Source organism: Chiloscyllium punctatum, chromosome 4, assembly GCF_047496795.1.
Source record: "Chiloscyllium punctatum isolate Juve2018m chromosome 4, sChiPun1.3, whole genome shotgun sequence".
NCBI classification, from domain to species: Eukaryota; Metazoa; Chordata; class Chondrichthyes; order Orectolobiformes; family Hemiscylliidae; genus Chiloscyllium; species Chiloscyllium punctatum.
This window is the reverse complement of record NC_092742.1, coordinates 93,202,543-93,229,596: the sequence shown is the minus strand read 5'-3', so window position 1 is coordinate 93,229,596 and position 27,054 is coordinate 93,202,543. Positions and strand designations below refer to the sequence as shown.

General features: G+C 40.3%; 1 protein-coding gene across 2 annotated transcripts in view; it reads right to left on the bottom strand.

The window, feature by feature from the left end:
- Window positions 1-26,826, bottom strand: part of rad51 (RAD51 recombinase) — a 75,913-nt gene extending 49,087 nt beyond the window's left edge. Inside the window, exons 1-3 of one of the 2 annotated variants that reach the window (XM_072569322.1) lie at window positions 26,714-26,826; window positions 13,604-13,706; window positions 5,835-5,972 (exon numbers count right to left, since the gene is read on the bottom strand). In XM_072569322.1, the coding sequence (XP_072425423.1) occupies window positions 5,835-5,972; window positions 13,604-13,684 (219 nt within the window). In that variant the 5' untranslated portion in view covers window positions 13,685-13,706; window positions 26,714-26,826. Of the gene's footprint in view, window positions 1-5,834; window positions 5,973-11,090; window positions 11,252-13,603; window positions 13,707-26,713 lie in introns of those variants that run through there. The other variant, XM_072569321.1, reaches the window with a different exon arrangement.
- Window positions 26,827-27,054: the final 228 nt, after the last annotated feature.

The window sequence follows — 27,054 nt, the reverse complement described above, 5'->3', positions numbered from 1 at the left end:
TCATTACTGGATGAGCGGTTTTCACTTGTTCAAGCATTTATTCTTCAAGACTACGTAGTAACCTCGACTTGTCAGATACATTCAACAAAACCACATGCAGAATCCACCATTTTGGTCACATGGGAGAATTCATATTTAAACATTTAATATTAAAGTCAGTTTATGAAACCATGTATTATAATCCCCACAATTTCTGCAGCCCATCAATAACTGCAATTTACTGCCACCAACAGATTGCTTTGTGCAAACATCCATGAAATCACAAGGTGGAGGAAAGCAATCCATCACTTTGCCCTCACTGAGTTCACATCATTCTCTCTTAAGGCCCCTTAAAGCTTATGTTGTTCTTTGCTCATTATTCATGGGATGTGGGCTTCGCTGGTTGGCCAGCATTTATTGCCAGGCCCTTGTTGCTCTTGAGAAGGTGTTGGTGAGCTGCCTTTTTGAACCACTGCAGTCCACGTGCTGTAGTTTAATCTATAATGTTGGTAGACAGGGAATTCCAGAATTTTGACCCAGAAACAGCAAAGGAATGGTGATATACTTCCAAGTCAGTGTGATGAATGGCTTGGAGGAGATGCTGAGGTTGAGTTTGTTGCCATGTTTCTGGTGCTTTTGTTCTTCTGGATGGAAGTGGCTTTGGGTTTGGAGGGTGCTGTCAGAGGATCCTATGGAGCCATAGTCATACAACATAGAAACAGACCCTTTGGTCCAATCAGTCCATACTGAACATAGTCCCAAACTAAACTAGTCCCAGTTGCCTGCTCCTGGCCCATATCCTTCCAAACCTTTCCTATTCATGTATTTTGCTAAGTGTATTTTAAATGGTGTAACTATGGCCTCATACACCACTTCCTCAGGAAGTTCATTACATTCTGCGTAAAACATTTGCCCTTTGTCCTCTCACCTTAAAAATAGGCCCCTTATTCTTGAAATGCCTCATCCTAGGGAAAAGACAACCATTATTAACTCTATCTATACCCCTCACGATTTTATAAACCTCTATATGATCACCGGTCAACCTCCTACTATGAAACAAGTCCCACCATCTCTTTAGAATTCAAACTTTCCATAGACATAATCTCCAGCAACATCCTGGTAAATCTCTTCTGAACACTCTTGAACTTAATGATATAGTTCCTATAAAATAATTTCTGTGGTGCATTGTTTAGATACTACACATTGCTGCTACTGAGTCGGTAATTTAATCTGATAATCCCGATATATGTATAGTTGATGCACCATGCACTACCGAGACAAGGGAGTATGAGTGAATGGCAGGACACTAGGAGGAATAAGGGGATCTTGGGATGCTTGTCCATAGATCCCTGAACATAGCAGGATAGCTAAATAGGTAATTAAGGCAGCATATGCGATGCAAGCTTTTATCAGTCAAGGCAAAGATTATAAGAGTAGGGAGGTTATGTTGGAGTTGTACAAACTTTGGTTAGGTCACAGATGGAGTACTGTGCAGTTCTAGTCACCACACTATAGGAATGATGTGATTGCACTGGATGGGGTAAAGAGGGGATTTACCAGGATGCTGCTTGGTAGGGCGCATCTTAGCAATTTAGAGAGGTGGGGTAGCTTAAGTTGTGTACTTTACAGTATTAAAGATCAGGCGAGGGGGTGGGGCGGGTAACAACCTCATAGAGGTGCATAAGATTATCAGAGGCACAGGCAGAATTAATTGAAAGCAGCCGTTTTCCATAGTTGAAGGGGCAAGAACAACAGGGGATACTTTTAAGTTGGGAGGGCGGAGATTTCGAGGGGGCTTGAGGAAACAGTTTTCAGTCAGAGCACATTGGGGGTCTAGAATGTATTGCCTGGGAGGGTAGTTGAGGCGGGTAACCTCACAGGCTTTAAAAAGTACTTGGGTGAACAGTTGAAGTGACATACCTCTAAACCTATCACAATACAGAAAGTGAAACTATTGCAGGTAGTAGTAAATCTTTGGCTGGACAAGCTTAGTGGGCTGAAAGGCTATTTTGTAATGTATGATTCTATAGTTCTAAGTCAGTGTGGTGTGTGGCGCTGGAGGGAATTTGTAGGTGGTAGCATGCCACACATCTGCTGCTCTTGTTTTTCAAGATCGAGATGGTCGAGGACTTTGAAAGTATGTAGATAAAGCCTTCGTGAGTTCCTGGAGTATATTTTATAAATGATATACACTGCTGCTGCTGGTAAAGGGAGGGAATGTTGTAGGTAGTAAATGGGTGAAAGTAGATGCTGGAGATCAAAGTGAAAAGTGTGGTGCTGGAAAAACACAGCCATTCAGACTCTCCTGCTCCTCAGATGCTGCCTGACAGGCCGTGCTTTTCCAGCACCACACTTTTTGGCGGTAGTAAATGGGTGTCAATGCGCGGGCTACACATGGACTCAGTCTGCTTCAATAACTAAGAAATTTCAAATGAGACTGAACATTGTGCAATCATAATAGACATCCTCACTTCTGACGATGAAGGAGGGAAGATCATTGATGAAGCAGCTGAAAATGATTGGACCCAGAACACTATATCCTGAAGAGCTCAAACCTCTTGTGGCACAATAGTAACTCTCTACAATGAGGCTGAGGTTCAAGGGCCACTTGCTTCGGAGATGTGCATTAACATCTCTGACCAGATTGATTAGAACACACTAACCCGGAGGAACACCTGCAGTGATGTCTTGGGATGATTCACCTCCCAGGTGTTCTCTTGCGTTAATTAGTCATAGAGATATACAGCACGCAAACAGACCCTTCGGTTCAACTTGCTCATGACGCCCATATATCCTAACCTAATCTTGTCCCATTTGCCAGCACTTGGCCCACAACCTTCTAAACCCTTCCTATTCATATACCAATTCAGATGCCTTTTAAATGCTGTAATTGTACCAGCCCCCACCACTTCCTCTGGCAGCTCATTCCAGACACGTACTACCCTCTGCATGAAAAAAATTGTCCCTTAGGTCTCTTTTACGTCTTTCCCCTCTCACCCTAAATTAATGGCCTCTAGTTCTGGACTCCCCCACCACAGGGAAAAGATCTTGTCTATTTATCCTATCCATGCCCCTCATGATTTTATAAACCTCTATAAAATCACTGCTCAGCCTCTGGCGCTCCAGGGAACACAACCTCAACCTATTCAGCATCTTCCTATAGCTCAAATCTTCTAACCCTTGTAACATCTTGTAAATCTTTTCTGAAACCTTTCAAGTTTCACAACATCTTTTCAATAGGAAGGAGACCAGAACTGCATGTAATATTCCAAAAACAGCCTAACCAATGTCATGTACAGTCGCAACATGATCTCCCAACTCCTGTATTCAATGCTCTGACCAATAAAGGAAAGTATACCAGATGCCTTCTTCATTACCTTATCTACTTGTAACTCTACTTTCAGGAACTATGAACCTGCACTCCAAGGTCTCTCTGTTTAGCAACAGTCCCTAAGATCTTACCATGAAGTGTACAAGTCCAGTTCTGATTTGCTTTTCCAAAATGCAGCACCTCACACTGACCCGAATTAAACTCCATCTGCCCATTACCCCATCTGATCAAGGTCCTGCTGTAATTTTGAGGTAACCTTTTTTGCTGTCCACTACATCTCCAATTTTGGTGTCATCTGCAAAATTTACTATATCTCCTTTGTTCACATCCAAATCATTTATATAAATGACAAAAAGCAGTGGATCCACTACTGATCCTTGTGGTAAACCACTAGTCACAGGCCTCCCAGTCTGTAAAGCAACCCTCCACCCTGTCTTCTAGTTCTGTACTCAAATGGCTAGTTCTCCCTTGTATTTCACGAGATCTAACCTTACTAACCAGTCTCCCTTGTCGACCGCCTTACTGAAGTTCATATAGATCACGTTTACCGCTCTGCCCTCATCAATCCCCTTTGTGACTTCTTTAAAAAACTCAATCAAGTTCATGAGTATGCTGACTATTCCTAATCAGTCCTTGCCTTTCCAAATACATGTAAATCCTGTCTGTCAGGATTCCCTCCAACAACTTACCCACCACCGATGTCAGTCTCACAGTTACCTGGCTTTTGATTACCACCCTTCTAAAATAGTGACACCACATTAGCCAACCTCTTGTATTCTGACACCTCACCTGTGACTATCGATGATACAAATATCCCAGCAAGGAGCCTAGCAAACATTTCCCTAGCTTTCCACAAAGTTCTAGGATTTGATCAGGTCCTGGGGATTTCTCCATTTTCATATGTTTCAAGACATTATGGAAGAGTTCCTCATCTTTATTGCTTTGACAATATTAAGTTCACTGATAATGGAGTGGAAAGCTCTTAAGTATCAAGGCGTGAGATTAAACGGAATTGAGCAGTCAGGTTTACTATGCATTGTAAAAGTACAATAGCTACCACTGGTCCAACAGACTGAACAAGTTGCTATTTGAGCAATAAGTGTTAAGCGTACACTTGAATATGCAGTCATGATTGTGTAACTGCTGCCATCTCGATTCAGATATCCCAAAAGAGTAAGACCATAAGAAATAGGAATGGAAGTAAGGCCGTTCAGCTCATCGAGTCCATTCAATCATGGCTGATGGACATTTCAATGCCACTTACCTGCTCTCTCCCCATGTCCCTTAATTCCTTGCGTGATTAAGAATTTATCAATCTCTGCCTTGAAGATATTTCAAGAAAGTGCTGTATCAAAAGCTGCTTCTAGAAGCATGTGAATGTGTGTTGTTATGCTCCATCAAGAAAAACTACAATATACTTTTGAGGTCACTAAATGTTAATTTTTGTACCCAATAACTAATAAACTGATTTAGTTTGAACAAATTACATTTCTGGCTGTAACATCTATTTGAGGAACTCAGTTTACAGAACAGAATGCAATTGAATTCAGGTTACCATATGTTTCAACAAAGGTGAATCAGTAGGAATGGCTGATTATGAGCTGATGACTTTGTTTCCCAGGGAAAGTGCCATTTCCACAGAAAATAAATTATCTTCTATACCCCTCTTTCCATCCCACTCAAGGATATATTAAACACCTGAACTTTGGGTTTTGTCCTTTATTCACCTTGATTTTGAAATTTGGAGAATTGTGAAAAATTCAATGATAATCTAGCAGAGTGAGAAATGAATGCTGTAACTCAAGGCACACAGACTCCAGCTTATCCACATATGTCTAACACCAGTTCTTCTGAACATGCAAGCTATGTAAATTCAAATTAAACATAGTTGATGATAAGAAGGGCAGAAAGTGAAGAGGAAGTTAAAATGCTGTGGTATTTCAATTCCTATTTTCCTTACTGTTGGTTTAACCAAAGCAGTAGATTGCAGAGAACATACCCAGTTGCAAAGAATTGTCTCTTAAGACAATGAAGATGGACTAACTCTTGGCCATATTATGTTAAAATGTATCATTTTCAAGGTAAGACCAAACATTGATACATTACATTTAAAAACAATAACAACTCAACATAAAGGCGATTTGTACCATATTTACACTTTCATGGCTTATATTTTGTAGTAATTGTTTGCTACTAGTTTTCTACCTCCAAATGTAAGTTTTAATTGTTTTAAAAAAGGGAAGAGAGTGCCAAAGGAATGGGAAAGAACTAGGGATGACAAACATTTATAATTAAGTACTTGTTCTAATTGTATGAATTTACTATTGATGTTAAAACTATGCCCAAGATAAGTTGGCTTCAGTGCTAAATGTGTGAACTGTAAAGTTTACAGAAATAGTTAGCATATGAAATGCTGAATTTTCAATACTTTGTAGCTGTTTAAAGAGGATCCTTGGCAGAAAATCCTTCAGGTGTCACTGTTCAAAAAAAAACTGGAAGTGAGAATATGTAGTTCTATTCTTACCAGTATTTTCTCTGCTTTAGCTTCACTGATGCCCTTGATATTTAGCAGTTCCTTCTTTGGGGCATAGGCCACTGCCTCAACTGTGTGGAAACCAGCTTCTTCCAACTTCTTTACATCATTAGCACTGATTCCACATTGCTGAGAATAGAAGCAAAGGCAGTTAAAATTTATATAAGTAATCTCTTTTTAAAATCTGATCAATACAGTAATGCCATAATATATGCATTCAATAAATCAGCTACTTGCAGTTAAGGAATTAGAGGTAAAACGGAAATAAAAACATGCCAAAAATACAATTGAGTAAGATCTTTAATAGGTTTTACAAATATGGAGGGAAAAGTTAAGGAGCTTTGAAGTGAAGTTATTGATCCAGGGAAGAGGTACTATAGATTTAATAGCACATTTGTAAGAGGTGTGCAGGGATAGAGAAAACAGGAGGTTCACATGCATTGATCTTTACAAGGTGTGTGGACAGCTTGAGATAGCTTTTTGCTAATGATAATCCAAGTTTGGGAGAAGATTTGTAGCTCGGGTGCTCGTTGCTGTGGTTCTGTTCGCCGAACTGGGAATTTGTGTTGCAGACGTTTCGTCCCCTGTCTAGGTGACATCCTCAGTGCTTGGGAGCCTCCTGTGAAGCGCTTCTGTGATGCTTCCTCCGGCATTGATAGTGATAGTGATAAATTAATGATTGCTAATGATAAAAGTAAGACAGATGTAAAAGGTCCTAGAGAAGGTATACAGTATATTAACCAGGCTATTCCAGAGACTTGGGATTTTATCTCCAAGGTTAATTAGGAGAAGCTGGGTTGTTTCCTTTGGACCAAATTAAGGGGAGACTTTTAAGGAGTGCATAAGATTATGACAAGTTTATTCAAGTCAAAGAAGACTTATTTCCATTAAGTAATCATAAAGGACAACAGCAATGATCTGAAATTTGTGACTCTATAGCCAGATGCAGCTCTTTAACATCTCATTTGTAGCTTCCAACAATTTTGAGTTTGACAAAAAGGCCTAAAAAATGTCAAGAAAAAGAGGTGCATTCTTAAAACATCATGTCTTCAAATAATTATTTTAATGAAAAATATAGTTATGCTCTAAATAAACTGCTCGTGTGATATAACTAAAACAATAACATATTCAATGCCTTTGGCTCAAGGAAATTTACATTGTTGTAACCAGTCTTGTTTCTAATATAGCCAAGACAATAAATTAGTTTGAACATGCTTACAGATTAATTTCGAAACAAATTAAGACAATCAACAGCCAAAAAAATTCCTAACATGAGTTAAAGTTTGTTTTAATGAGAATCACTCAAAAATATATTTTAAAAAGTCAATAAGTTAGGTGTTTTAATATTGACTTTTTAATACGCATCCTATTTATTATGAGGATGAAGAAAGTGAAAGCAATCAATGATCTCAAAAGGAAATTGAACAAGCATTTGAGCAAAACAATACTTGCAGAGCTAAAAGGATCAAGTGGAAGGATGGATCTGAGTGGATTGCCATACACAAAATGACATGAACTAAATGGGCTGAATTGCCTTTTTCATGAATAATGCGAACAAAATAAGATCTCAGAAAGAAACTGATTAAGAAAGCCATTTTACTTTAAATCTAGATAGTAGAATTATTCATTTCATTTGTTTTGTGTCATCTGCTTTGGCGTCTGCTGTCACCAGGTGGCAGTATTCTTGTCTCCCGGTACAGAAGGCTGTGATTTCAAACCCTTATTCAAAATCTTGAGCACAATCCAGTTTTACAAACTTCAGTTTCATATTACAAGAGTGTTTGACTGGAAAACAGTCTATCCTCTCAGATATTGGATTCCATGAAATTTTTCTAATAGCAAGTACCTTTCTCTGAGATGTTGCCAACAACTATTTCTCACAAACAGAACTCAAAAGACAATTATATAGTATCACATTGCTTATGGGACCTTGTTATGATCAGTTTGGATGGCATCTTTTTGCAATGCAACAAAGAGAAGAGAAGTATTAGTTGACTATGAAATGTTTTGAGAATTGTACTATATCAATGCAAACATTTTACTGAGCAAAATCTAAACTCTCATTTTCAGAAATGGAAGTGTAACATACTTCAATGTACCGACAAGTCACTGAACAAAAATACTGCCTAGGGAAACAATCAAAGTAAAAGGCATGTCTGTTAAAAATGGCAGGGATTTAACAACAGCTCACTCAAAATGGCAGAGGCAGTGTTTCAGCAAAGGGAGCTAGTAACAAAATCAGCTAAGAAAAGTTTTATGATTAAGTCCCCATTATCAAGAATTCACATGCAATCAGTGGAAGTAGGTTTCTTCACACTGGGAACTGTTCATTTCATCGCCCGTCCCTCCCCCTCTCCTGCTCTCACTTTTTGATTAAATTTTGCTGAAGAGTACATTTGTCTGGTCCTAGCCATAACTGAGACGATCATGTCTCCTGCATATTTCATGCCTGTGCATGTTAGGTATCAGGAACATTACTGTACTAAGCTCACAAAGCTGAATGATCAAAGCTAAAGGTAGGTCTCAGAACACATCTGGCCCAATTCTTTAGCTAGTATCTTCACTAAAATTTAGAAACTGAAAACTAGACTTGACTGAAGTGAAGACAGAGGTGTAGTGACATCAAGGGGAAAATGGGACAATGGGACAGAAATTGCAAGGTGATGGGAATTACAAGGCGAGAACAGGGAGGACAAGGTGGCAAAACCATACTTGCAAGCGTGGTTTCAATCCAAAACAATCAATTCTATCATTCTTTCTAATTGGGATTGGAGCTAAAGACAGAGGATGGGAGAAAGGGATTTGAGGAGACATTTGAGAGATGAGGCAACAAATACTTGGGTTGACTTTCACTACCAGTAATAACCCTAAAATAGTAAATGGTATAAAATAGTAAGTAGTAAAAGGAGATACGAAAAAAACAGAAGTAAAGGAATTTATCATTTTGGCATCAGTAGAAATGCCACAACAGATGGGGGCCACATGAAACAAGGGCTAGACGGTTTGAGTATGAATTTCTCAAATTTTCAGTCTTTTCTAAACACAGCTCAAGATGCTTTTTTCAAAACTTGAAAAGGCAAATTGCAGGTTTAAATGAAATTGCTAGATGCCTTGCCACATTTTTACATGGATATGAAAAGTTGGTTTTACATAACCATCATTACATTTGACCAAAACGTTAATGTAAATACTAACGGAAGGACTGGATCAGATCCATTTCAGGGCAGAGCCATGAGCAAATCAGACTCAAGCAATTAAAGAACTACAAGAAAAATATCATCAAATTGGAGTTCCTTTAAACAGCTCCTGTATGTCTCCAGTTGATGTTAAGTGTCATTAGCTGTGTGCAGTGGTTAGTCTGCTTGACACCTTTCATTTTCAGCCCTCAACTCTGACCATAAGTATACTGCAAAAGACAGCCAAGTGCATAAGCCAACTGGCGTACTAGTACAAAGGCTCTTCTTTCGCAAGTTCCATGTAGTGCCTCTTTGTGGGAACATACACAAATCAAGTAGCTTGAAATAGCATTGACTCAAAGGAGACCTGCCCCCCCCCCCAGATGCATGACATACAGGCCTGAAGTATGGTTACATCCTGGTGCCAACTAACCAGACATACAGCTATGGGTAAATAGCCTCACTGTCTTGTGGTGACTTGGGAGAGGAGTAGTGAAGGAAGTAACCCCTGACAAAATATGGAGAATGGAGTCCCATAGGTGACAATTTGCCATCCATCAAGCAGCTTTTTGGTTATTCTAGAGATAGTAGCAAACAGTACTGATTTACTCCCTTAACTTGTGGACAGCATTAAGAGAGGAGACAGGCAACAATTGAGGCCCAGCATTTCACCTTTAAAACAGTAATAAGACAGAAGGTAGATGATACCTTGAGGCTCAGACTTACAGGTATGTTGGGTTTTACAGTTGTATTGTGTGGAGAACACAAGACACAGGAAAGTCATGGGTTGATTGATGTGCAAATAAACGCTGTTAGGGATGTTTATGTACATTTTGAGGGCAGGGGCGGGGTGTCAGTTAGTTCATTTGGCTATCCAGTTTTCAATGCACAGTATGGTTAAATTCCTACACACTAGCTGAGGTTAGCTGGACACTATTTCAAATGGAGTCACACATCTTCGAATAAGGCTGCCTGATTTGGTCAGTGATCAAAGACAAGAAGGTGTAATTGCAAATGAATAACAAAGAACAAAGAAAATTACAGCATGGCAACAGGCCCTTCTGCCCTCCAGGCCTGCGCCAATCCTCTATCTAAACCTGTCACCTATTTTCTAAGAGTCTGTATCCCTTTGCTCTCGGCCCATTCAAGATACATTTTAAATTATGCTATTGCACCCACCTCTACCACCTCCACTGGCAATGCGTTCCAGGCACCCACACTGTCTGGAAAGTAAAGAACTTTCCACGCATATCTTCCCTAATCCTTTTCCCTCTCACTTTGAACTCATGACCCTTAGTAATCGAGTCCCCCACTCTGGGGAAAGGTTGTTGCTATCTGCCTTGTCTATACCTCTCACGATTTTGTAGACCTTAATCAGGTCCCCCCTCAACCTCCATTTTTCTAATGAAAATAATCCTAACCTACTCAACTTCTCTTCATAGCTAGCACCCTCCATACCAGGCAACATCCGAGTGAACCTCCTTTGCACTCTCTCCAAGGCATCCACATCCTTTTAGTAATGTGGCAACCAAAAGGAAGCAATAAGGGGACTCAGAAGACAGGATTCAAGAGTCTCAGCCTTTCTAAATGTCTAACAGATTTGAGGATTTTTAAGCTTACTTGGCTGAGAGGGAGGACTAAAGGATAGGTGGGCTAATCGACTATGGCACTGTTGTACGAAATGCAATTCATGTGAAAAAGAGCAAAAAAAACAGTGGTAGCAGAAAACATACTGAAAAACTAAATACACTAAAGACTAGTGTCACTGATGTTTCTTTTTTTTAAATAGAATTTTTGGCTTGGAGCTGTGAACTGTGAGCTGAAGTGATCTTTGGACTGCGCGTATGGAACAAAAAAAAAGTTGCTTGTTTAAGAGGCCAGGCTCGAAACGTAACTGCAGGTTGGTTCTTGACAAAGGACTCTATAGACTCTTCGACTCTGGAAAAGGCAATATATTTAAACAGATAGATGTTTTGCCATTAACGAGCTCAGTACATAGGACTTGGCGCCAGAGTATGGGCGAGAACATGATAGTCATGACAGTTTAAATCATAAACATTAATTGGATTACTTTGTTGTTTGCCCTGAAGAAGGGCTGATGCCCGAAACGTCGATTCTCCTGCTCCTTGGATGCTGCCTGACCTGCTGCGCTTTTCCAGCAACACATTTTCAGCTCTGATCTCCAGCATCTGCAGTCCTCACTTTCTCCTTACTTTGTTGCTTAGTTTTGCTCTGCTAGAGATACTGCATTGTTAATAAATTGTTAAATCTTTTATTTATTCTATAAACCTGGTATCAGGAGCCAATTATTCACAAAGTCTAGGACTGGCTATTGAAAAATGCTGAGGATCCATTGGGGTCAGTTTTGAGGGTCTTTGAAGGTTTTAACTTTACTCTGTTGTGAAATAGAGCAGGGAGGCTGATAGGATTCAGCTGTCGTCACCATGTAGATACAAGTACATGCAACAAAGATCACAAGTCAACAAAACTAAAGGCTCTGTACCCGAATGTGAATAAGATTCGTAAAGTAAACATGTCAAACGTACACTTGAATACATGAGATCTGATAGCCATTATGGAAATGTGGTTGCATATTGACATGAATTGTATTCTGAATATTAAAGCGTATGAAACATGCAAGAAGAATGGGAAGTGGGTACTGGTAGAGGGGTGGTATCAGATATAGCATTGATGCAGTGCTTAGAGATGATCCAGATTCAGAAGATCAGACATAAAATCTATTTGGGTGCAAATGAATAATAGTAGGGGTAAGTGATCACTAATAGGAATAATCTACAAATCGCCTAACTCTAACCACATGTAGGACGAGGTATTAAAAGAACAAAAATTGGCTGCTTGTGATGTAGGAAGGAAAATAATCATGGACAATTTTACTCTCAGTATCAATTGAAAAAAATCAAGTTGGCAACAGCCTGGCTGAGAAGTTCATAGAATGTTTTCAGGTTAGATCTATCAGACAGCAAAATAGATTAGATGGAATATTGTGTAATAAGATAAGGTTAATTAATCAGCCAAAGTAAAGGCAACCCCCAGGCAGCAACGACCACAATATGAATCAACTTTACATCGGATAGAAAGGGAGCTGAGTGGGTTTAAGACTAGCGTTTTCAATTTAAATAAGGACATGAAAGTTAAGTTTGCTGCAGTCAACTGGTTACTAGGCTAAGCGATAAATCAATAGAGAAGCAGAGAGAAAGGGCGCGAGAGAGAGAGCGCGAGCGAGAGTGTGTGTGTGTGTGCGCGCGCGCGAGGGAGAGAGAGAGAGAGAGAGTGTGTGCGCGCGCAAGAGAGAGAGTGTGTGTGTGTGCGCGCGAGAGAGTGTGTGTGTGTGCGAGAGAAAGAGAGAGAGAGTGTGTATGAGAGAGAGAGTGAGTGAGTGAGAGTGTGAGTGAGTGAGAGTGTGTATGAGAGAGAGAGAGAGAATGAGTGAGTGAGTGAGTGAGTGAGTGAGTGAGTGAGTGAGAGAGACTTCAAGGACGGGTTGGTTTTCCAAATTTTCTACATTCAAGCAAGATTCCATGACACTGACAATGAGCAAATATAATCTATCTTTCAAGATGCGAGGAAAACAGAAAACAAGAAATTATTGGCCAGTTAACAAGACAGATATGGGGAATGTGCTAGAATTGATGGTCAGAAATGTTACGAACTGGGTACTTAGAAAGATTTAAGAGAATTGGGAAGTGTCAGCATGCTTTTATGAAAAGTAAATTTGCTCACCAATTTATTGGAGATTTTTGAAGGAGTAACATGTGTTGATATAGTGTATTTGTATTTCCAGAATGCAGTTGACAAGCAGCCACATGAAAGGTTATTGTGCAAAGTAGAAGCACAGAGTGAATGGCAGCACATACTTGCCTGGATAGTAGATTGGTTGATTCACAAAAACAGAGTGGATAAATGGGTCCTTTCTTGATTGTCTGAATGTAAGAAATGCTGCCTCAGAAGGCTGTGTTGGGTGTCAACATTTTACAATTTATATCAATTACTTAGAGAAGGGAAGCACAGGGCTCTTGTGGCACAGTAGTAGCATCTCTAACTGTGGATAAGGAGACCTGGGTTCAAGTCCTACTTGATCCAGAAATCAGAAAGCAGTAGAGGCAGGGACATTGAATATCTTTAGAGGTGGAGCTTGATCGATTCCCATGCTAAAGAAAAATCTAAAATTATCAGGTGTAGATGGGAATGTGGAACTTGTTAAACAGATCAGCCATGACCTTACTGAATGACAGAACAAGCTAAGGGAACCAAATAGCCTATTTCTACTCACAATTTGTACTTTCAATGTTTACTTGTTTTCCTTTTGACAATACTAGCAATGATGTGAGAAGTGTCCTGATGTTTGGACAATTCAAATTCTAAAACTATTTTTTGAGCATTGCACTTTTGAAAGGACACTCCATCTTTGTGGTTTATGTTGACAAAAGAAGGGTCAATCTCTGCAGTCTCAGCAGATAACGTTCAATTCAGAATTGACATGCATCCTAGGCACGATATCCTAGATCTATGAAAGATCTATCTATACATACACTAATCAAAGGTCAAGCTTTTTGTCACACTCACCTCCAAACGAGATATAGCTTGTGGTCCAAAATTTTCCTCTTCAACTCCAGCATTCTCTTCAGTTCTCATTTGCATTGCCATTTTGGAACTTCAAGTAGAGAAACTGAAATTTAAATGAAGTTATAAAGAAGAAAGTTTTATGAAGACAGCACCAATGTTTCAGCAGTTCTGCCATACTGCTGCCAGAAACCATGCCTTGTACCAAGTCAACTACTATTCTCAAACACAGACAGACTGTTGCAAAAAAAAAGGCAGAGCTCAGAGATAAAAAAAACACTGCCAATAAAATTAGTTTTAGTTGTAGACATATCAGGCATCTTGAAAACAAACCATATGCTTTGGACTTCAATTAGGAATTTGACGATGAATATAGTAATATAAAATCATAGAGTCATACACCATGGAGACAGGCCTTTTGACCCAAACTGGTCCATGCTGACCAAGATGTTCATCCACGTTAACCCCATTTCTCTGCTCTTGGCCCATGTCCTTCTCAACCCTTCCTATGCATGTACTTATCCAAATGCCGTTTAAATGGTGTTAATGTACCTGCCTCAACAACTTCCACTGTCAGCTCATTCCATATGCGCATCACCTTCTGTGTGAAAAGGTTTCTCCTCAGCTTCCCTTTTATTCTTTCCCCAATAACCTTAAATTGATGCCTCTAGTTCTAGATTCCCCAACCCCCTGGAAAAATGAATAGGTCAATAAATATGTCAATCATTCAATAATCCTTTGCTGGAAAAGCGCAGCAGGTCAGGCAGCATCCAAGGAGCAGGAGAATCGACGTTTTGGGCATAAGCCCTTCTTCAGGAATATGCCCGAAACGTCGATTCTCCTGCTCCTTGGATGCTGTCTGACCTGCTGCGCTTTTCCAGCAATACATTTTTCAGCTCTGATCTCCAGCATCTGCAGTCCTCACTTTCTCCTATTCAATAACCCTTGTAAAGCTTCACTAACCAGACAGTGCCAAACTTGAAAAAGTGCTGTGTGCCCTCTTTTAAGAGTTCTATAAACAAATTCTATGCAAGTTTAACAGAGGTTCACACAAAGCACTGACTCTGTTCCAGTTGAGATTATAAGATTGCTTGGGACAAGGACTTTATATCTAAGGTAATTTAAAGTCTGCCTGACAGAGAGCCAGAATGGTTTGATTGTTAGAGATCAAAGCAGAGCTTTTAAAAAAAAGGAAGGTGGTACAAGGTATTTACACTTGGGAGACAATGGCAGTGGCCTGTGTGTTAACAGTGGAAACAAAGTCTCCAAAGTTCCAGATGTGTTGAGAATGTTGGGTTATAAACAATTGTGCTTTATACTGTTCACTTAGTTCAAAACTGAGGCAGAGTTAGGCTTTCCATGACAGTTGATTATCATTTATTCTTAAATAGAAGGTTGATATGGGTAGAGAGTACGTGAAACCTTTGTAAAGATTGGGTTACAGGATTTTCTTGTTTTGGATCAGTGTTTTGGATCTGTTCAGATTGAAGAGAACAAATTTACGTGAAGTTCAAATGAGGCTGGAAGATGCGAGAAATATTCTGGTTTGGGCTAGAAGTAAGAGTGTGCAAGAAAAGAAAGTCTCATAAGGAAAGACAGTTCTCGACTGAGAAAAGTAACAGAAATAAAACCTTGGGGATAAAAATCCCTTTGGATTGATTCTAGCAAAACTGAATGCCTGCATAAAGGACAGGGAAGTATGCCTATGAAGAATATTGTTTTGGTTAGATTGTAAATAACAGGGGAATATTGCATTATGCGGTTCAAATTATAAGCTATGAAGGTAGTGTTTTAGTTATTTCTTTGACTGGAAACATCTTTAAAAACACGCAAGCAACATGTCATTCCTTCAGCTATCTATTGGAAATTCAAATATCTTTGCAAGGTTTTGGTCTCTCCGGGGATTTCATTTAAAAACACCAGAACGGTCAAATAATTGAAAAATATGAAGCAGTTCGCATTCAAGGAGATAAGACTCAGCTGCTGGCTGAATCTTGGTCATTTGGAAACTAATGGAATCATCTATCAGAGGTAGACTAAAGAGGAATGATATACAGATGTCCTACAATAAACGTACACTCAACAATGAGGTCACAATGGCAGTTGTTTACTTTGAACTTCCAAACCCCCTTCTCAAAGGCATCATATCAGTTCAAGGTTTAAAATGGAGACTCCAGATCTCAATTCACTCACGAGAGCACAGCATACTTTTAATAGTTTACCAACGTTTTTGATATAAAAGCAGCCCAAAACTGTTGCAACTTCTTGGATTTTATTTGAACGAGAACTTAAAGGTAATGTATATAAATTTTCATGAAAACATCTTTGGAGAAAAATCCCCTGGCTGTACTCACAATTGTTGCCGCATTAATCAAATACTTCTCTCCACCATATTTTGGATTGTGAGGCAAAATAAGATACTGTTAGTGTAGTGATTGTAATGAGGTCAGCCAGGTGGATCTCAGAATGTTTTCTCTGACTGGACCAGATGAATAGCTCCAATCAGGGAGCCCTGGCAGATCGATATAAACAGGAGTGTAGGTGCAGATGCTGGAGATCAGAGTAAAAAATTTGGTGCCGGAAAAGCACATGCTTTTCAAAACATCGATTCTCCTTCTCCTTGGATGCTGTCTGACCAGCTATGCTTTTCCATAAATAGGAATGTCAAGGGTTCTGTTCATTCGGAGAGCTGGTTCTGAGAAAGCTGGATCAGTGCCAAGGATTTTCCACATGTAAATAAAGGGTGACTTGGTGACAGGATACCAGCCCCGGTGGAGTTATTTCAGTGGCAAAGAGAGAAAAGCACATTTCTGAAGAAATTTGTTCATAAGTCATCTTTGAAATGGGGTACGCATTTCTGGCATCATGCCATCATTTGGGAAGCTTGACTTGTTTAATCCTGCCGTCAAAGACTGGGCCCAGTCGGTGGAAGGAATGCATTATTTTCTTCCGGGCAAATGACATTGGGACAAATGAAAGGCAATGAGTAATTCTCCTGACAGCTTGTGGACCCACAGCCTTTTTTGGTTGTAAGGAACCTAATCTTTCCTGAGACCCACAAACCTTTCAAGACTAAGAACCTATACTGAGAAATCTTCACAGATTAAGGGTACAACTTCAGTTCAGCCTCAGTTACCATGGACTGTTGTAAAAAACTTGGATACAAACTTGATGAGGCAAAATTAGTTGTGAAATGTTCATCTAGATTGGCTCAAAACTGTTTGATTAGGAAATGACCGTCAGAGTGAAAATATAATTAAATACCCAGAGGTTTTTCAGGAAGATCTAGGGACTACCAAAGTAGCCAGGTTGACCAGGAAGCAATTCCTTGATTCTGCAGGGCAGAGTGCTATTTGTTTTATGGCAAAAGTAGAGGGTGAAATCAGAAGGCTGGAAAGCAAAGGAATCATCAAAGCTGCACAGTTGGTGGAATGGGCAGCACTGGTTGCACCCATTGTGGAGCCTAATGGGTCGGTTCGCCTTTGTGCAGATTTTAAATAAACAGTATGCTGCTTTTCATTGCTGAATAAAGGTCCAATCCGTCACATAGAGGATTTATACAAAAAGCTGACAGCAGGGGGGCAGTCCTTTATGAAGCTGGACATGAGCCACGCATACTTGCAACTGTGATTAGATAAGGATTCCCAGAAGTATGCTATGATTAATATCCATAATGGTTTGTACCAATATATGATACTGCTACTAGGGGTATCAGCCTGTGCAATTTTTCAACTGATGACGCAGAACATTTTACATGGTCTACCTTAGGTTGCCATTTATCTAGAAGATGTGCTAATAGCAGAAGACAAAAAGAAGCTTTAGAAAACTTGGACACAGTCCTCAAACCTTTCTCCCAAGTGGATTTAAGCTTTATAAGGGTAAAAACGTGTGTTCCAGGTAACCCAAGTGACCTACTTGGCCGACAGAGTTAACAAGACTGGGTTACACCTGTTGGAAAATAAAGTGAGGACCCAGCTCCCATATCTGAACCAGAGTTTAGGTCTTCCCTTGGACTGATGAATTATTACAGAAAGTTCATACATAACCTTGCCCTCCATTGCGCCACCTTTGCATCAACTCTTTAAACTAAAATAGGGTCAGCCTTGGAAATGGTTTCGTAGCCAAGCCATAGCCTTCAGGGAAGTCAAGAAATAGCCTGCAGCTTCACTACACTGTTCCTACTTGATTATATGACCACCCTTAATGCAACTACAGGGAAATCTCCAGCAAAGTTGTCAATGGAGAGAAGACTCCACATCAGGTTAAACCTGATCTTCCCAGACCAGGTGGGAAGGGGTGAAATGGCAGCAGGAATGCTAGTGCCAGACACAACACTCCACTAAGCAACAGAGACAGCTTATTTCTGAGGGATCAGGTTTTGGTGTAGGAACCACAGGAATGGCTCTACATGGCTAAGAGGCATTGTTGATGCAAGGTCAGGTCCAGTGACGTTTAAAATTCAGGTAGATGTGACAGTCTTTAACAAGTATGTGGATCGTATGAAAGCTGCAAGCTTGCAAATCCAGAACCTGTGGGCTCTCTCTCTCCATCAAGCATCAATATCTCAGAATCTGAGATAGATACGGCAGCTGTTTAGATAGATACCTCTGTGCCTTTGCCACCTGAAAAGCTCTATTAGCAATCTTAGGTGGAATACAAGTTCCAATTATATCATCATTGATAATACACTAGCTTTTCCTTATCCTCTGAAACTCTCTAAGCTCTGGAAATCCCTCCTGAAACCTGTTTATCTATGTCTTCTGAAAACCTACCTCTTTGACCAAGCTTTTGCCTATCACTGATGTACCTCAGTGCAATATTTTGCTTTAATACTATAGTTATAGAGTGCCTTAGTTTACTTTATTATAACAAAGGCTTTATTTTTTCTTTATTCATTCACAGGATGTGGGCATTGCTGGCTAGGCATCATTTATTACCCATCCCTAATTGCCCAGAGAGCAGTTAAAAGTTAGTCATATTACTGTGGGTCCGGAGTCCAAGTAAGGGTGGTAGCTTCCTTCCCTAAAGGACATTAGCGAACCAGATGGGTTTATATAACAATCAGCAATGGTTTCATGGTCATCATTACACTCCTAATTCCAGACTTTTTAAATATTATTGAATTCAAATTCCACCATCTGCTGTGATAGGATTCAAACTCAGGTCTCCGGAACATGACCAGGATCTTTGGATTAACAGTCCAGCGATAATACTACTCAATCATTGCCTACCCAAATGTAATCAAATTATTGTTGTATATAGTATTCCTAAAACAGATTTAGTATTCTAATTCCTTGTTGTTTTTAGGATCATGCTGTATACAAATTGACTATAATAACATAACACCAAGTTTCAGAAAGGGCTTCAATGGCTGTGAATACAGTAGCATTCTGAGGTTGTAAAAAGTACTGTACAATTACACATTTCTTGTCTTTCTTCAATATTCAAATAAATTTTATGGAATGCTTTACATTAGGGGGTTTCAAACATTTTGCCAGTGAAAGAGTTCCCAGGGTCCAAAACATGTTATGTAAAGCCTCCAACAACTTTTTTTTTCACAGCTTAGGCTATGAATTTGCATCACAACATTTAATCATAACTGAGACAGGAGTTGAGAGTCTGCAATTTTAAGGGAGGGTAAGGGTGCTTTGGAGCTGAGGGGGACACACATTCCCAGTCACTACTTCAGCAGCCATAAACAATAAGTTGTAACATATGTAGGCATCACTGACAAAGCAAAAAACCCAATGCTCTCAACAAAAGCATAATCAATAGATAGCCACAGAAGGATTGGTGAAGACACTTATCTTAAAAGTGGATAAGTAGGAAAACTAGTTTCAGGAGGAAAACTCCAGAGCTTTGGGTCAGGCAACTGAAAACACCTTAAGCCACCAATAATGAAATATTTAAAACTAGGAATGTACAAAGACCAGAAGTGAAGAGGCCGAAGTGCAAAAACTCAACAGGATGGAGATGTTTCGAGAGATAGGAAGGGACAGGGCCATGGAGAGATTCATAAACAAAATCTTGCCTCTCGTATTTCCTTTCAACTTTTCCCCCCTTTTTCTTTAAACCTATGTCTCCTAATAATTGACACTTATACACTGAGAAAAAAATCTCTGACTATCCATGCCTCTAAATTCTGTAAACTTCAATCGGGGACCCCCTCAGCCTCTGAAGTTCAAGTGAAAACAAACCAAGTTTGTACAATCTCTCCTCACAACTAATACTGCCAAACCAGACAACATCCTGGTAAACCATTTTTGTTCCCTCTCCAAAGCCTCCACACCCTTCTGATAACATGGTGAGCAGAACTGTACACAATATTCCAAATATGGCCAAACTAAAGTTCTATAAAGCCACAAAATGACTTGTCAATTCTATGCCCTGGCTGATGAAGGCAAGCACACCATATGCCTCTTGATGACCTATCCACTTGTGTTGCTACTTCCAGGGAACTGTGGACATGGACACCTAGATCCTTGTGTGTTAATACTTGCAGACATGGATTGCAACTTCATAGTTCCTTGGATGTGGAATCATAGGTAGATAGGATAATGAAGGCGGCATTTGGTATGCTTGCCTTTATTGGTCAGTGTATTGAGTATAGGAGTTGGGAGGTCATGCTGCAGCTGTACAGGACATTGGAATATTGCATGCAATTCGGGCCTCCCTGCTATAGGAAGGATATTGCGAAACTGCGAAGGGTTCGGAAAAGGTTTACAAGGATGTTGCCAGGGTTGAAGGATTTGAACTATAGCGAGACTCTCAAGAGACCCATGCTGTTTTCCCTGGAGCAAAGGCTGAGGAGTGACCTTATAGAGGCGTGTAAAAATCATGAGCAGCATGGATAGAGTAAATAGACAGGGTATTTTCCGGGGGGTGGGGGTGTCCAAAACTAGAGGGCATAGGATTAAAGATGAGAGGGGAAAAATTTAAAAGGGACCTAAGGGGCAACTTTTTCACATTAAGAATGATACATGTATGGATTGAGCTGCCAGAGGAAGTGGTGGGGTCTGGTACAATTACAACATTTAAAAGACATCTGGATGTTATGTGAATAGGAAGAATTTACAGGGGTATGGGCCAAATGCTGGAAAATGGTACTAGATTAATTTAGGATATCTGGTAAACACGGATAAGTTGTACCAAAGGGTCTGTTTCCATGCTGTTTATCTCTATGGTTTTAAGGTTCTGCCATACGCGTACACTTCTCACCTGCGTTAAACTTTCCAAACTACCTCATTTTTGTCTGGATAAAATTCAATGTGTCACTTCTCAGTCTAAGGCTCAGTCTATCTATATCCTGCTACATCCTCTGGCAATGTTCCTCACTATCTGCAGCTCCCCCAATCTTTTTGTCATCCACAAACCTACTAATCAATACCTACTATATTCTCCTCTAAATCATTTACATATATAACAAACATAGGTCCCAATACTGATCCCTACAGAACACTACTGATCACAGATGTCCATTTAAAAAAAAGTATTCTTCCACCATTGTCTTCTATGGCCAATCCAGTTCTTTATCCATCTTACCAGCTCACCATAGATACCGTGACCTTCTCTGTCAGTTTAACATGAGGGACCTAGTCAAAGGCCTTGCTAACATTCATGTAGAGAGCATCCACCACCCTGCCCTCAATTGTCTTTGTTACTTCCTCAAAAACCTCAAATCAAGTAGAATAAATCAAGGAGAACTAGAGTTTAATGATGCTGAGAGATAGAAGTAATCAGTCTTGGTCATGGTCATGATATATGATAGGTAGGTCACTTTGGAGTCAAATATGACATGAATTGTCAAATCCAATCCAGTACATATGAAAATACAAAACAGAAGCAGAAGTAGACTATTCAACCCCCTTGAGCCTGCATCAACATCCAGAACGATCCTGGCTGATCTATCTGTGCTTCTAGCTTCACATTTGCATATAACCCCAATTACAATCGATTGGCACATCTAATAAGAATCAAAATATCTTTAAGGCAGAGATATATAATGACTCCACCTCTACTTTCTTAGATAGGGTGCCACTGCTGTACAACCCTCAAAACAAAAACCTCTCATTTCTGGCCTAAAAGGGAAATCCTTTGATATCAGAGAACCTTTGAAAATCTGCAAGTTTAACCACCGTAGACCTCGGAAATCTCAGAGTTTGCTCTGCACTTGCTCTAACGACAAGTGTTTAGTACGTATTGCTTCCATGTCACTTAATTGGCCAACTGGTTTAAATAAGCAGACAATATTACAGCTGAAGAATACAATTAAAAAATTCATTTTTAAAATAACATCTAAATAAATTAAATCAAATCAAATAGAGATGGCTGGGCAGGCAATGGGCTGCAGCTACAGTGAGAGCGCTACTGGACATTGATGTAATCCACAGTGACCACATCTATAGCTAATGTTGGCTGCTCAATAGGGACTCGGCCTCAGAGTTAAGGAGCTGGAGTCCAAACTGTAAACACTGTGACAATGCAGGGTTGGGGAGAGTTATCTGATCACTGTTCCAGTTGGCAGTCACCCCCTTAGATTAATTACATCAAATTTGGTTTGTAGTCAGGGACAGAGGGTATGACTGCAATTAAGACAGGGATCCAGAATTTAACTTTGGAAGAGACTCAGCCAGCCCCCTTGTCCAAAAGGTACAAGGTTCTTACACCTGATGTAGACGAAAGCATTGACTGAACTGAGAATAAGTGAAATGACCAAACAATCATGGTACACAGAACCATTCAAGTGGAGGGAGAAGTGAAAAATGTAATAGTGATAAGGGATAGCATAGTTATGACACGAATTACTGCTCTTTGCAGCAATGAAGATTGTGTTGCCTACATGATGCCAAGGAGAAAGTGAGGACTGCAGATGCTGGAGATCAGAGCTGAAAATGTGTTGCTGGAAAAGCGCAGCAGGTCAGGCAGCATCCAAGGAGCAGGAGAATCGACGTTGCGGGCATGAGCCCTTCTTAATTCTTGAAGAAGGGCTCATGCCTGAAACGTCGATTCTCCTGCTCCTTGGATGCTGCCTGATCTGCTGCGCTTTTCCAGCGACACATTTTCAGTACATGATGCCAAGGTTAAGCACATCTCTCTAGCTGGAGAAGAACTTGGATTGGGACAAGAAAGGAACCATGTTGTGGCCTATGTGGGTGGCAAGAACATAAATAGGAGTAGGAAAGAGGATCATAAGCAACTTGGGCTAAAGTTTTAAAAATAGAACTATAAAGGTCAAATTTTAAAATAATTACGAGACCAACGTCCAGATTGGCACAGGGTAAATAATATTAGGTACATGTGTAGCTCAAAGATTGGTGTGGGAGAAATGGGTTTGAATTCAGGGGGCACAGTCACCAATACTGGGCAAAGAGAGTTGTGCCATTCAAACAGGCATCATTGGAACCATGTTCAGACAAGAGTCCTGACAAATTGTGTAATCAGGGTAGTAGAAAGGCTTTAGACTAATCAGTGGGGTGGTGGGAAGATTCAACCGAAAATCCAAAAATAAACAAGAGATCATTGCTGATCCGACTCCTCACGTTCACCTTCCTACCTTTACCCCATATCTCTTGATTCCACTATGGATCAAGAAACAACCTGAGCCTTAAATATAAACAATGATTCTGCCCCCACAGCTCGCTGTGGCAAGGAATTCCAAAGACTCATAACCCTCTAGAAGGAGAAATTCTCCCCATCTCAATTTCAAATTGGTGCCCCTTCATTCTGACACTATGCCTGCTGGTCTTTGACTCGCTCATGTGGGGAAATATCCTCTCAGCATTTACCCTGTCAAGCCTCTTAAGAATCTCATATGTTTCAAAGAAATTACCTCTCATTTTTCAAATCTCCAGTGAACAGAGTCCCAATCTGTTTCGCCTTTGCTCATAAGACAATCCCTCCATACTGAAGCTTGTCCTTGTGAACCTTGTTTTAACTGCCTCCAATGAAATATCTTTCCTCAGATAAAGGGAGCAAAACTGCGCACAGTTCGTAGGTATGGTCTCACCAACACATTCTACAGTTTCAGAAAGACTTCCCTACTCTTATACTCCAATCTTAATGACATAAGGGCCATCATTCTATTAGCCTTATCAATTACCTACTCCATTTACTTGCTGGCTTTCTATGTTTCATGCACAACTACCTCAAGTCTCTTCATGTTGCACCCTCCTGCAGTTTTTCTCCATTTAAATTATATGCTATTTTTGTTCTCTCTTCCAAAATAAGCAACTTTGTTTTTTTTACATTATATTCCATTTGTCAACTTTTGCCCACTTTTTTTAAGCTATCACTATCTCTCTGTAAGCTGTTATGCATTCCTCTCACAACTTGCCTTTCCACCAATGTTTGATATCATTTGCCAATCTGGCTATAATTCAGGATATTTGCTTTCTTCATCCAAGTCCTTAATATATATTATGAACAATTGTGGTCCCAGCTCTGATACTGTGGAATCCCACTGGTTACATGTTGCCAACTTCAAAATAACCCCAATTACTGTTTGCTGTTCCATGACTCTCAGCCAATTCTCTATTGGTGCCAATATACTTCTTTAAACATCATGGGCATCTTAATATTTACCCTTTTGTGAGGTAACTTGTCAACTGCCTTCTGGATGCCCAAATACAAACATATACTGGTTCACTCTATCCACCTTGGGTGAGACTTCCTTGAAAAACTCTAATAAATTAGTTATACATTACTTCCCTTTCACAAAGCCATGCTGATGCTGTTTGATTAGATTATGATTTTCCAAACGTACTGCGAATATTTCCTTAATAATCGATTCCAACATTAGATGTCTGGCTGATCGGCCTAAAGAGACTTTTTGCCTCCCACTTTTTTTTGAATCGTCATGTCACATTGGCAGTTTTCCGTTTGTCCAACACATCTCCTGAATCCAAGGAGTTTTGGAAAATTACACCCAATTCATCCAGTATCTCTATAGTTACTTCTTTTAGGATCCTTAGCCTCATTCGTTTGCTAATACTACTTCTCTAGTGACGGCGATAGTACTTAATTCCTTCCCTGTATTCTTTTGTATTTATAGGATGTTTGTAGTATATTCCACCATAAAGACTGATGCAAAATATTTCACTTTGTTATCATTTCTCTGTTCCTCATAACCATTGAGGAAGGGTCACCGAACCAAAAACGTTAACTCTGATTTATCTCCACAGATGCTGCAAGACCTGCTGAGCCTTTCCAGTAATTTCTGTTTTTGTTTTGGATAAACTTACAGCAGAGGAGACTGAGGAGGAAGATGTGATTCAAATTGAGTCATAAAGATGTACAGCATGGAAACAGACCCATCCATGCCGACCAGATATCCCAACCCAAACTAGTCCCACCTGCCAGCACCCGGCCCATATCCCTCCAAACCCTTCCTCTTCATTTTCCCCATCCAAATGCCTCTTAAATGTTGCAATTGTACCAGTCTCCATCACTTCCTCTGGCAGCTCATTCCATACACATACCACCCTATGCGTAGAAAAGTTGCCCCTTAGGTCTCTTTTATATCTTTCCCCTCTTACCCTTAACCTATGCCCTCTACATCTGGACCCCATAGGGTAATCAGGAATAAACTTTTCCTCTTGATGGAGGGAATCAAAGATTGGGGGCATAGATTCAAAGTAAAGGGCAGGAGGTTCAGAGGAGATGTGAGAAAGAGTTCTTTTTTAACCCAGAGGGTGGTGAAAATCTGGAACTCACTGCCTGTAAAGGGTGGTAGAGGCAGAAATGCTCATAATGTGTAACAAATATTTAGCTATACACTTGTGATGCTAAGGCATACGAGGCTATGTAGAAATGCTGGAAAATAGGATTAGAGTACTTAGGTGGCTGTTTTGACTCGATGCGCTTTTTTTCTATGCTATAAATCCCAATTACAGAAAATACAAGTAGCTATAGGCAAGTTACCTTAACATTTATGATAATAAAAGGATGTAATAATACAGCAGTTAGAAACTCAGTATAATTAAGCAGCATCAGCTTGGCATCTTGAAAGGAAAATCATGTCTAACAAATTTCTTTGTTGGAGGTACCAAGCAAAATAGATAAAGAGAATACAGTTAATCCATTACGTTTGTTTCTCTAAATGGCATTTGCTAATGTACCATATAAGGCTACTAAGATAAGGCCCCATGGTGTTGAGGTTGTTTTAGATTATATTAGATTACTCAATGTGAAAACAGGCCTTCGGCCCTCCGAAGAGCAACCCACCCAGACCCATTCCCCTACATTTACCCCTTCACCTAACACTTCGGGCAATTTAGCATGGCCAATTCACCTAACCTGCACATCTTTGGACTGTGGGAGGAAACCGGAGCACCCAGAGAAAACACACGCAGACAGGGGGAGAACGTGCAAACTCCACACAGACAGTTGCCCAAGGCGGGAATTGAACCCAGGTCCATGGGCACTGTGAGGCAGCACTGTGCCACCATGCCACCCATTATTAGCATGGGTAAAGGATTGGCTAACTAATCAGAGTTGAGATAAGGCAGCATTTTCAGGAATGGCAACCTTTAGCTAGTGGAGTGCCGCAATGATTTACAATAAACTTTAATAGATTTAATGATGGAAGCAAATATCATATCGCCAAATTTGCAGATGGCACAAACAGATGCAAAGGCAACTAATGTGGATAAACAAGGAGTCACCAGATGAATATAAACAGATTATATGAGTAGGAAACAACTTGGTAGGTGAAATATAAATATGAGGTTATGCACTTTGGCAGAAATAACAGAAGAGCTAAACACTATTTAAATGGATTAAGGGTGTAGAAAGCTGCAGCACAGAATGATTTGGAGTCCTGGAGCATGAATCACAAAAAGCTAGCATCTAAATTTAGTAGGTAATAAGGAAGAAGGCAGGGCAGTGCAGCCACTGCACGCATTACAGTGCAGCCAGCATTCCAACTCAAGATTTTACTCATGGAATGGAGGTCCCTGGGTCAATTTTGCCCCCTTCCCAGATCCTCTTGTAGACATTAACACAGCAGACAAACGCTGCTCCTGGGACAAGGGAAGTGACAGCAACCCGACTCGGACTTGTACCCTCCATCGGAGGCCACGGTCCCGCCTTCCCGAAGGAACTCCCTGTTTTTACCTGAGAGACGGTGGCGACCAACGGCTAGTCCGTTGAAGCGGGCCGCGTCCCCTCGCGCCGCCTCAGGCTCTCTTTCTGTCCGCTCTGCCCTTCCAAAACGCGCGCCACTTCCCAGTGACGCAGCCACGCAAGCCGCAGACGTTCGCGGGCGGAAGTGGAACGTGCGCTTCTATTATCGCTGTGTGAAGGAGAGCGCGGGCACCCGGCGGATAACGGTCATTTACCTCGAGCGTATCCCGGCAGTCAGCTTGGACGAAGCCGCTTGTAAGGAAGGAGCTGTCGCCATGGATGGATGTTTTGGTGATGTTAATCGAATTTTAAAAAATCACACAACACCAGGT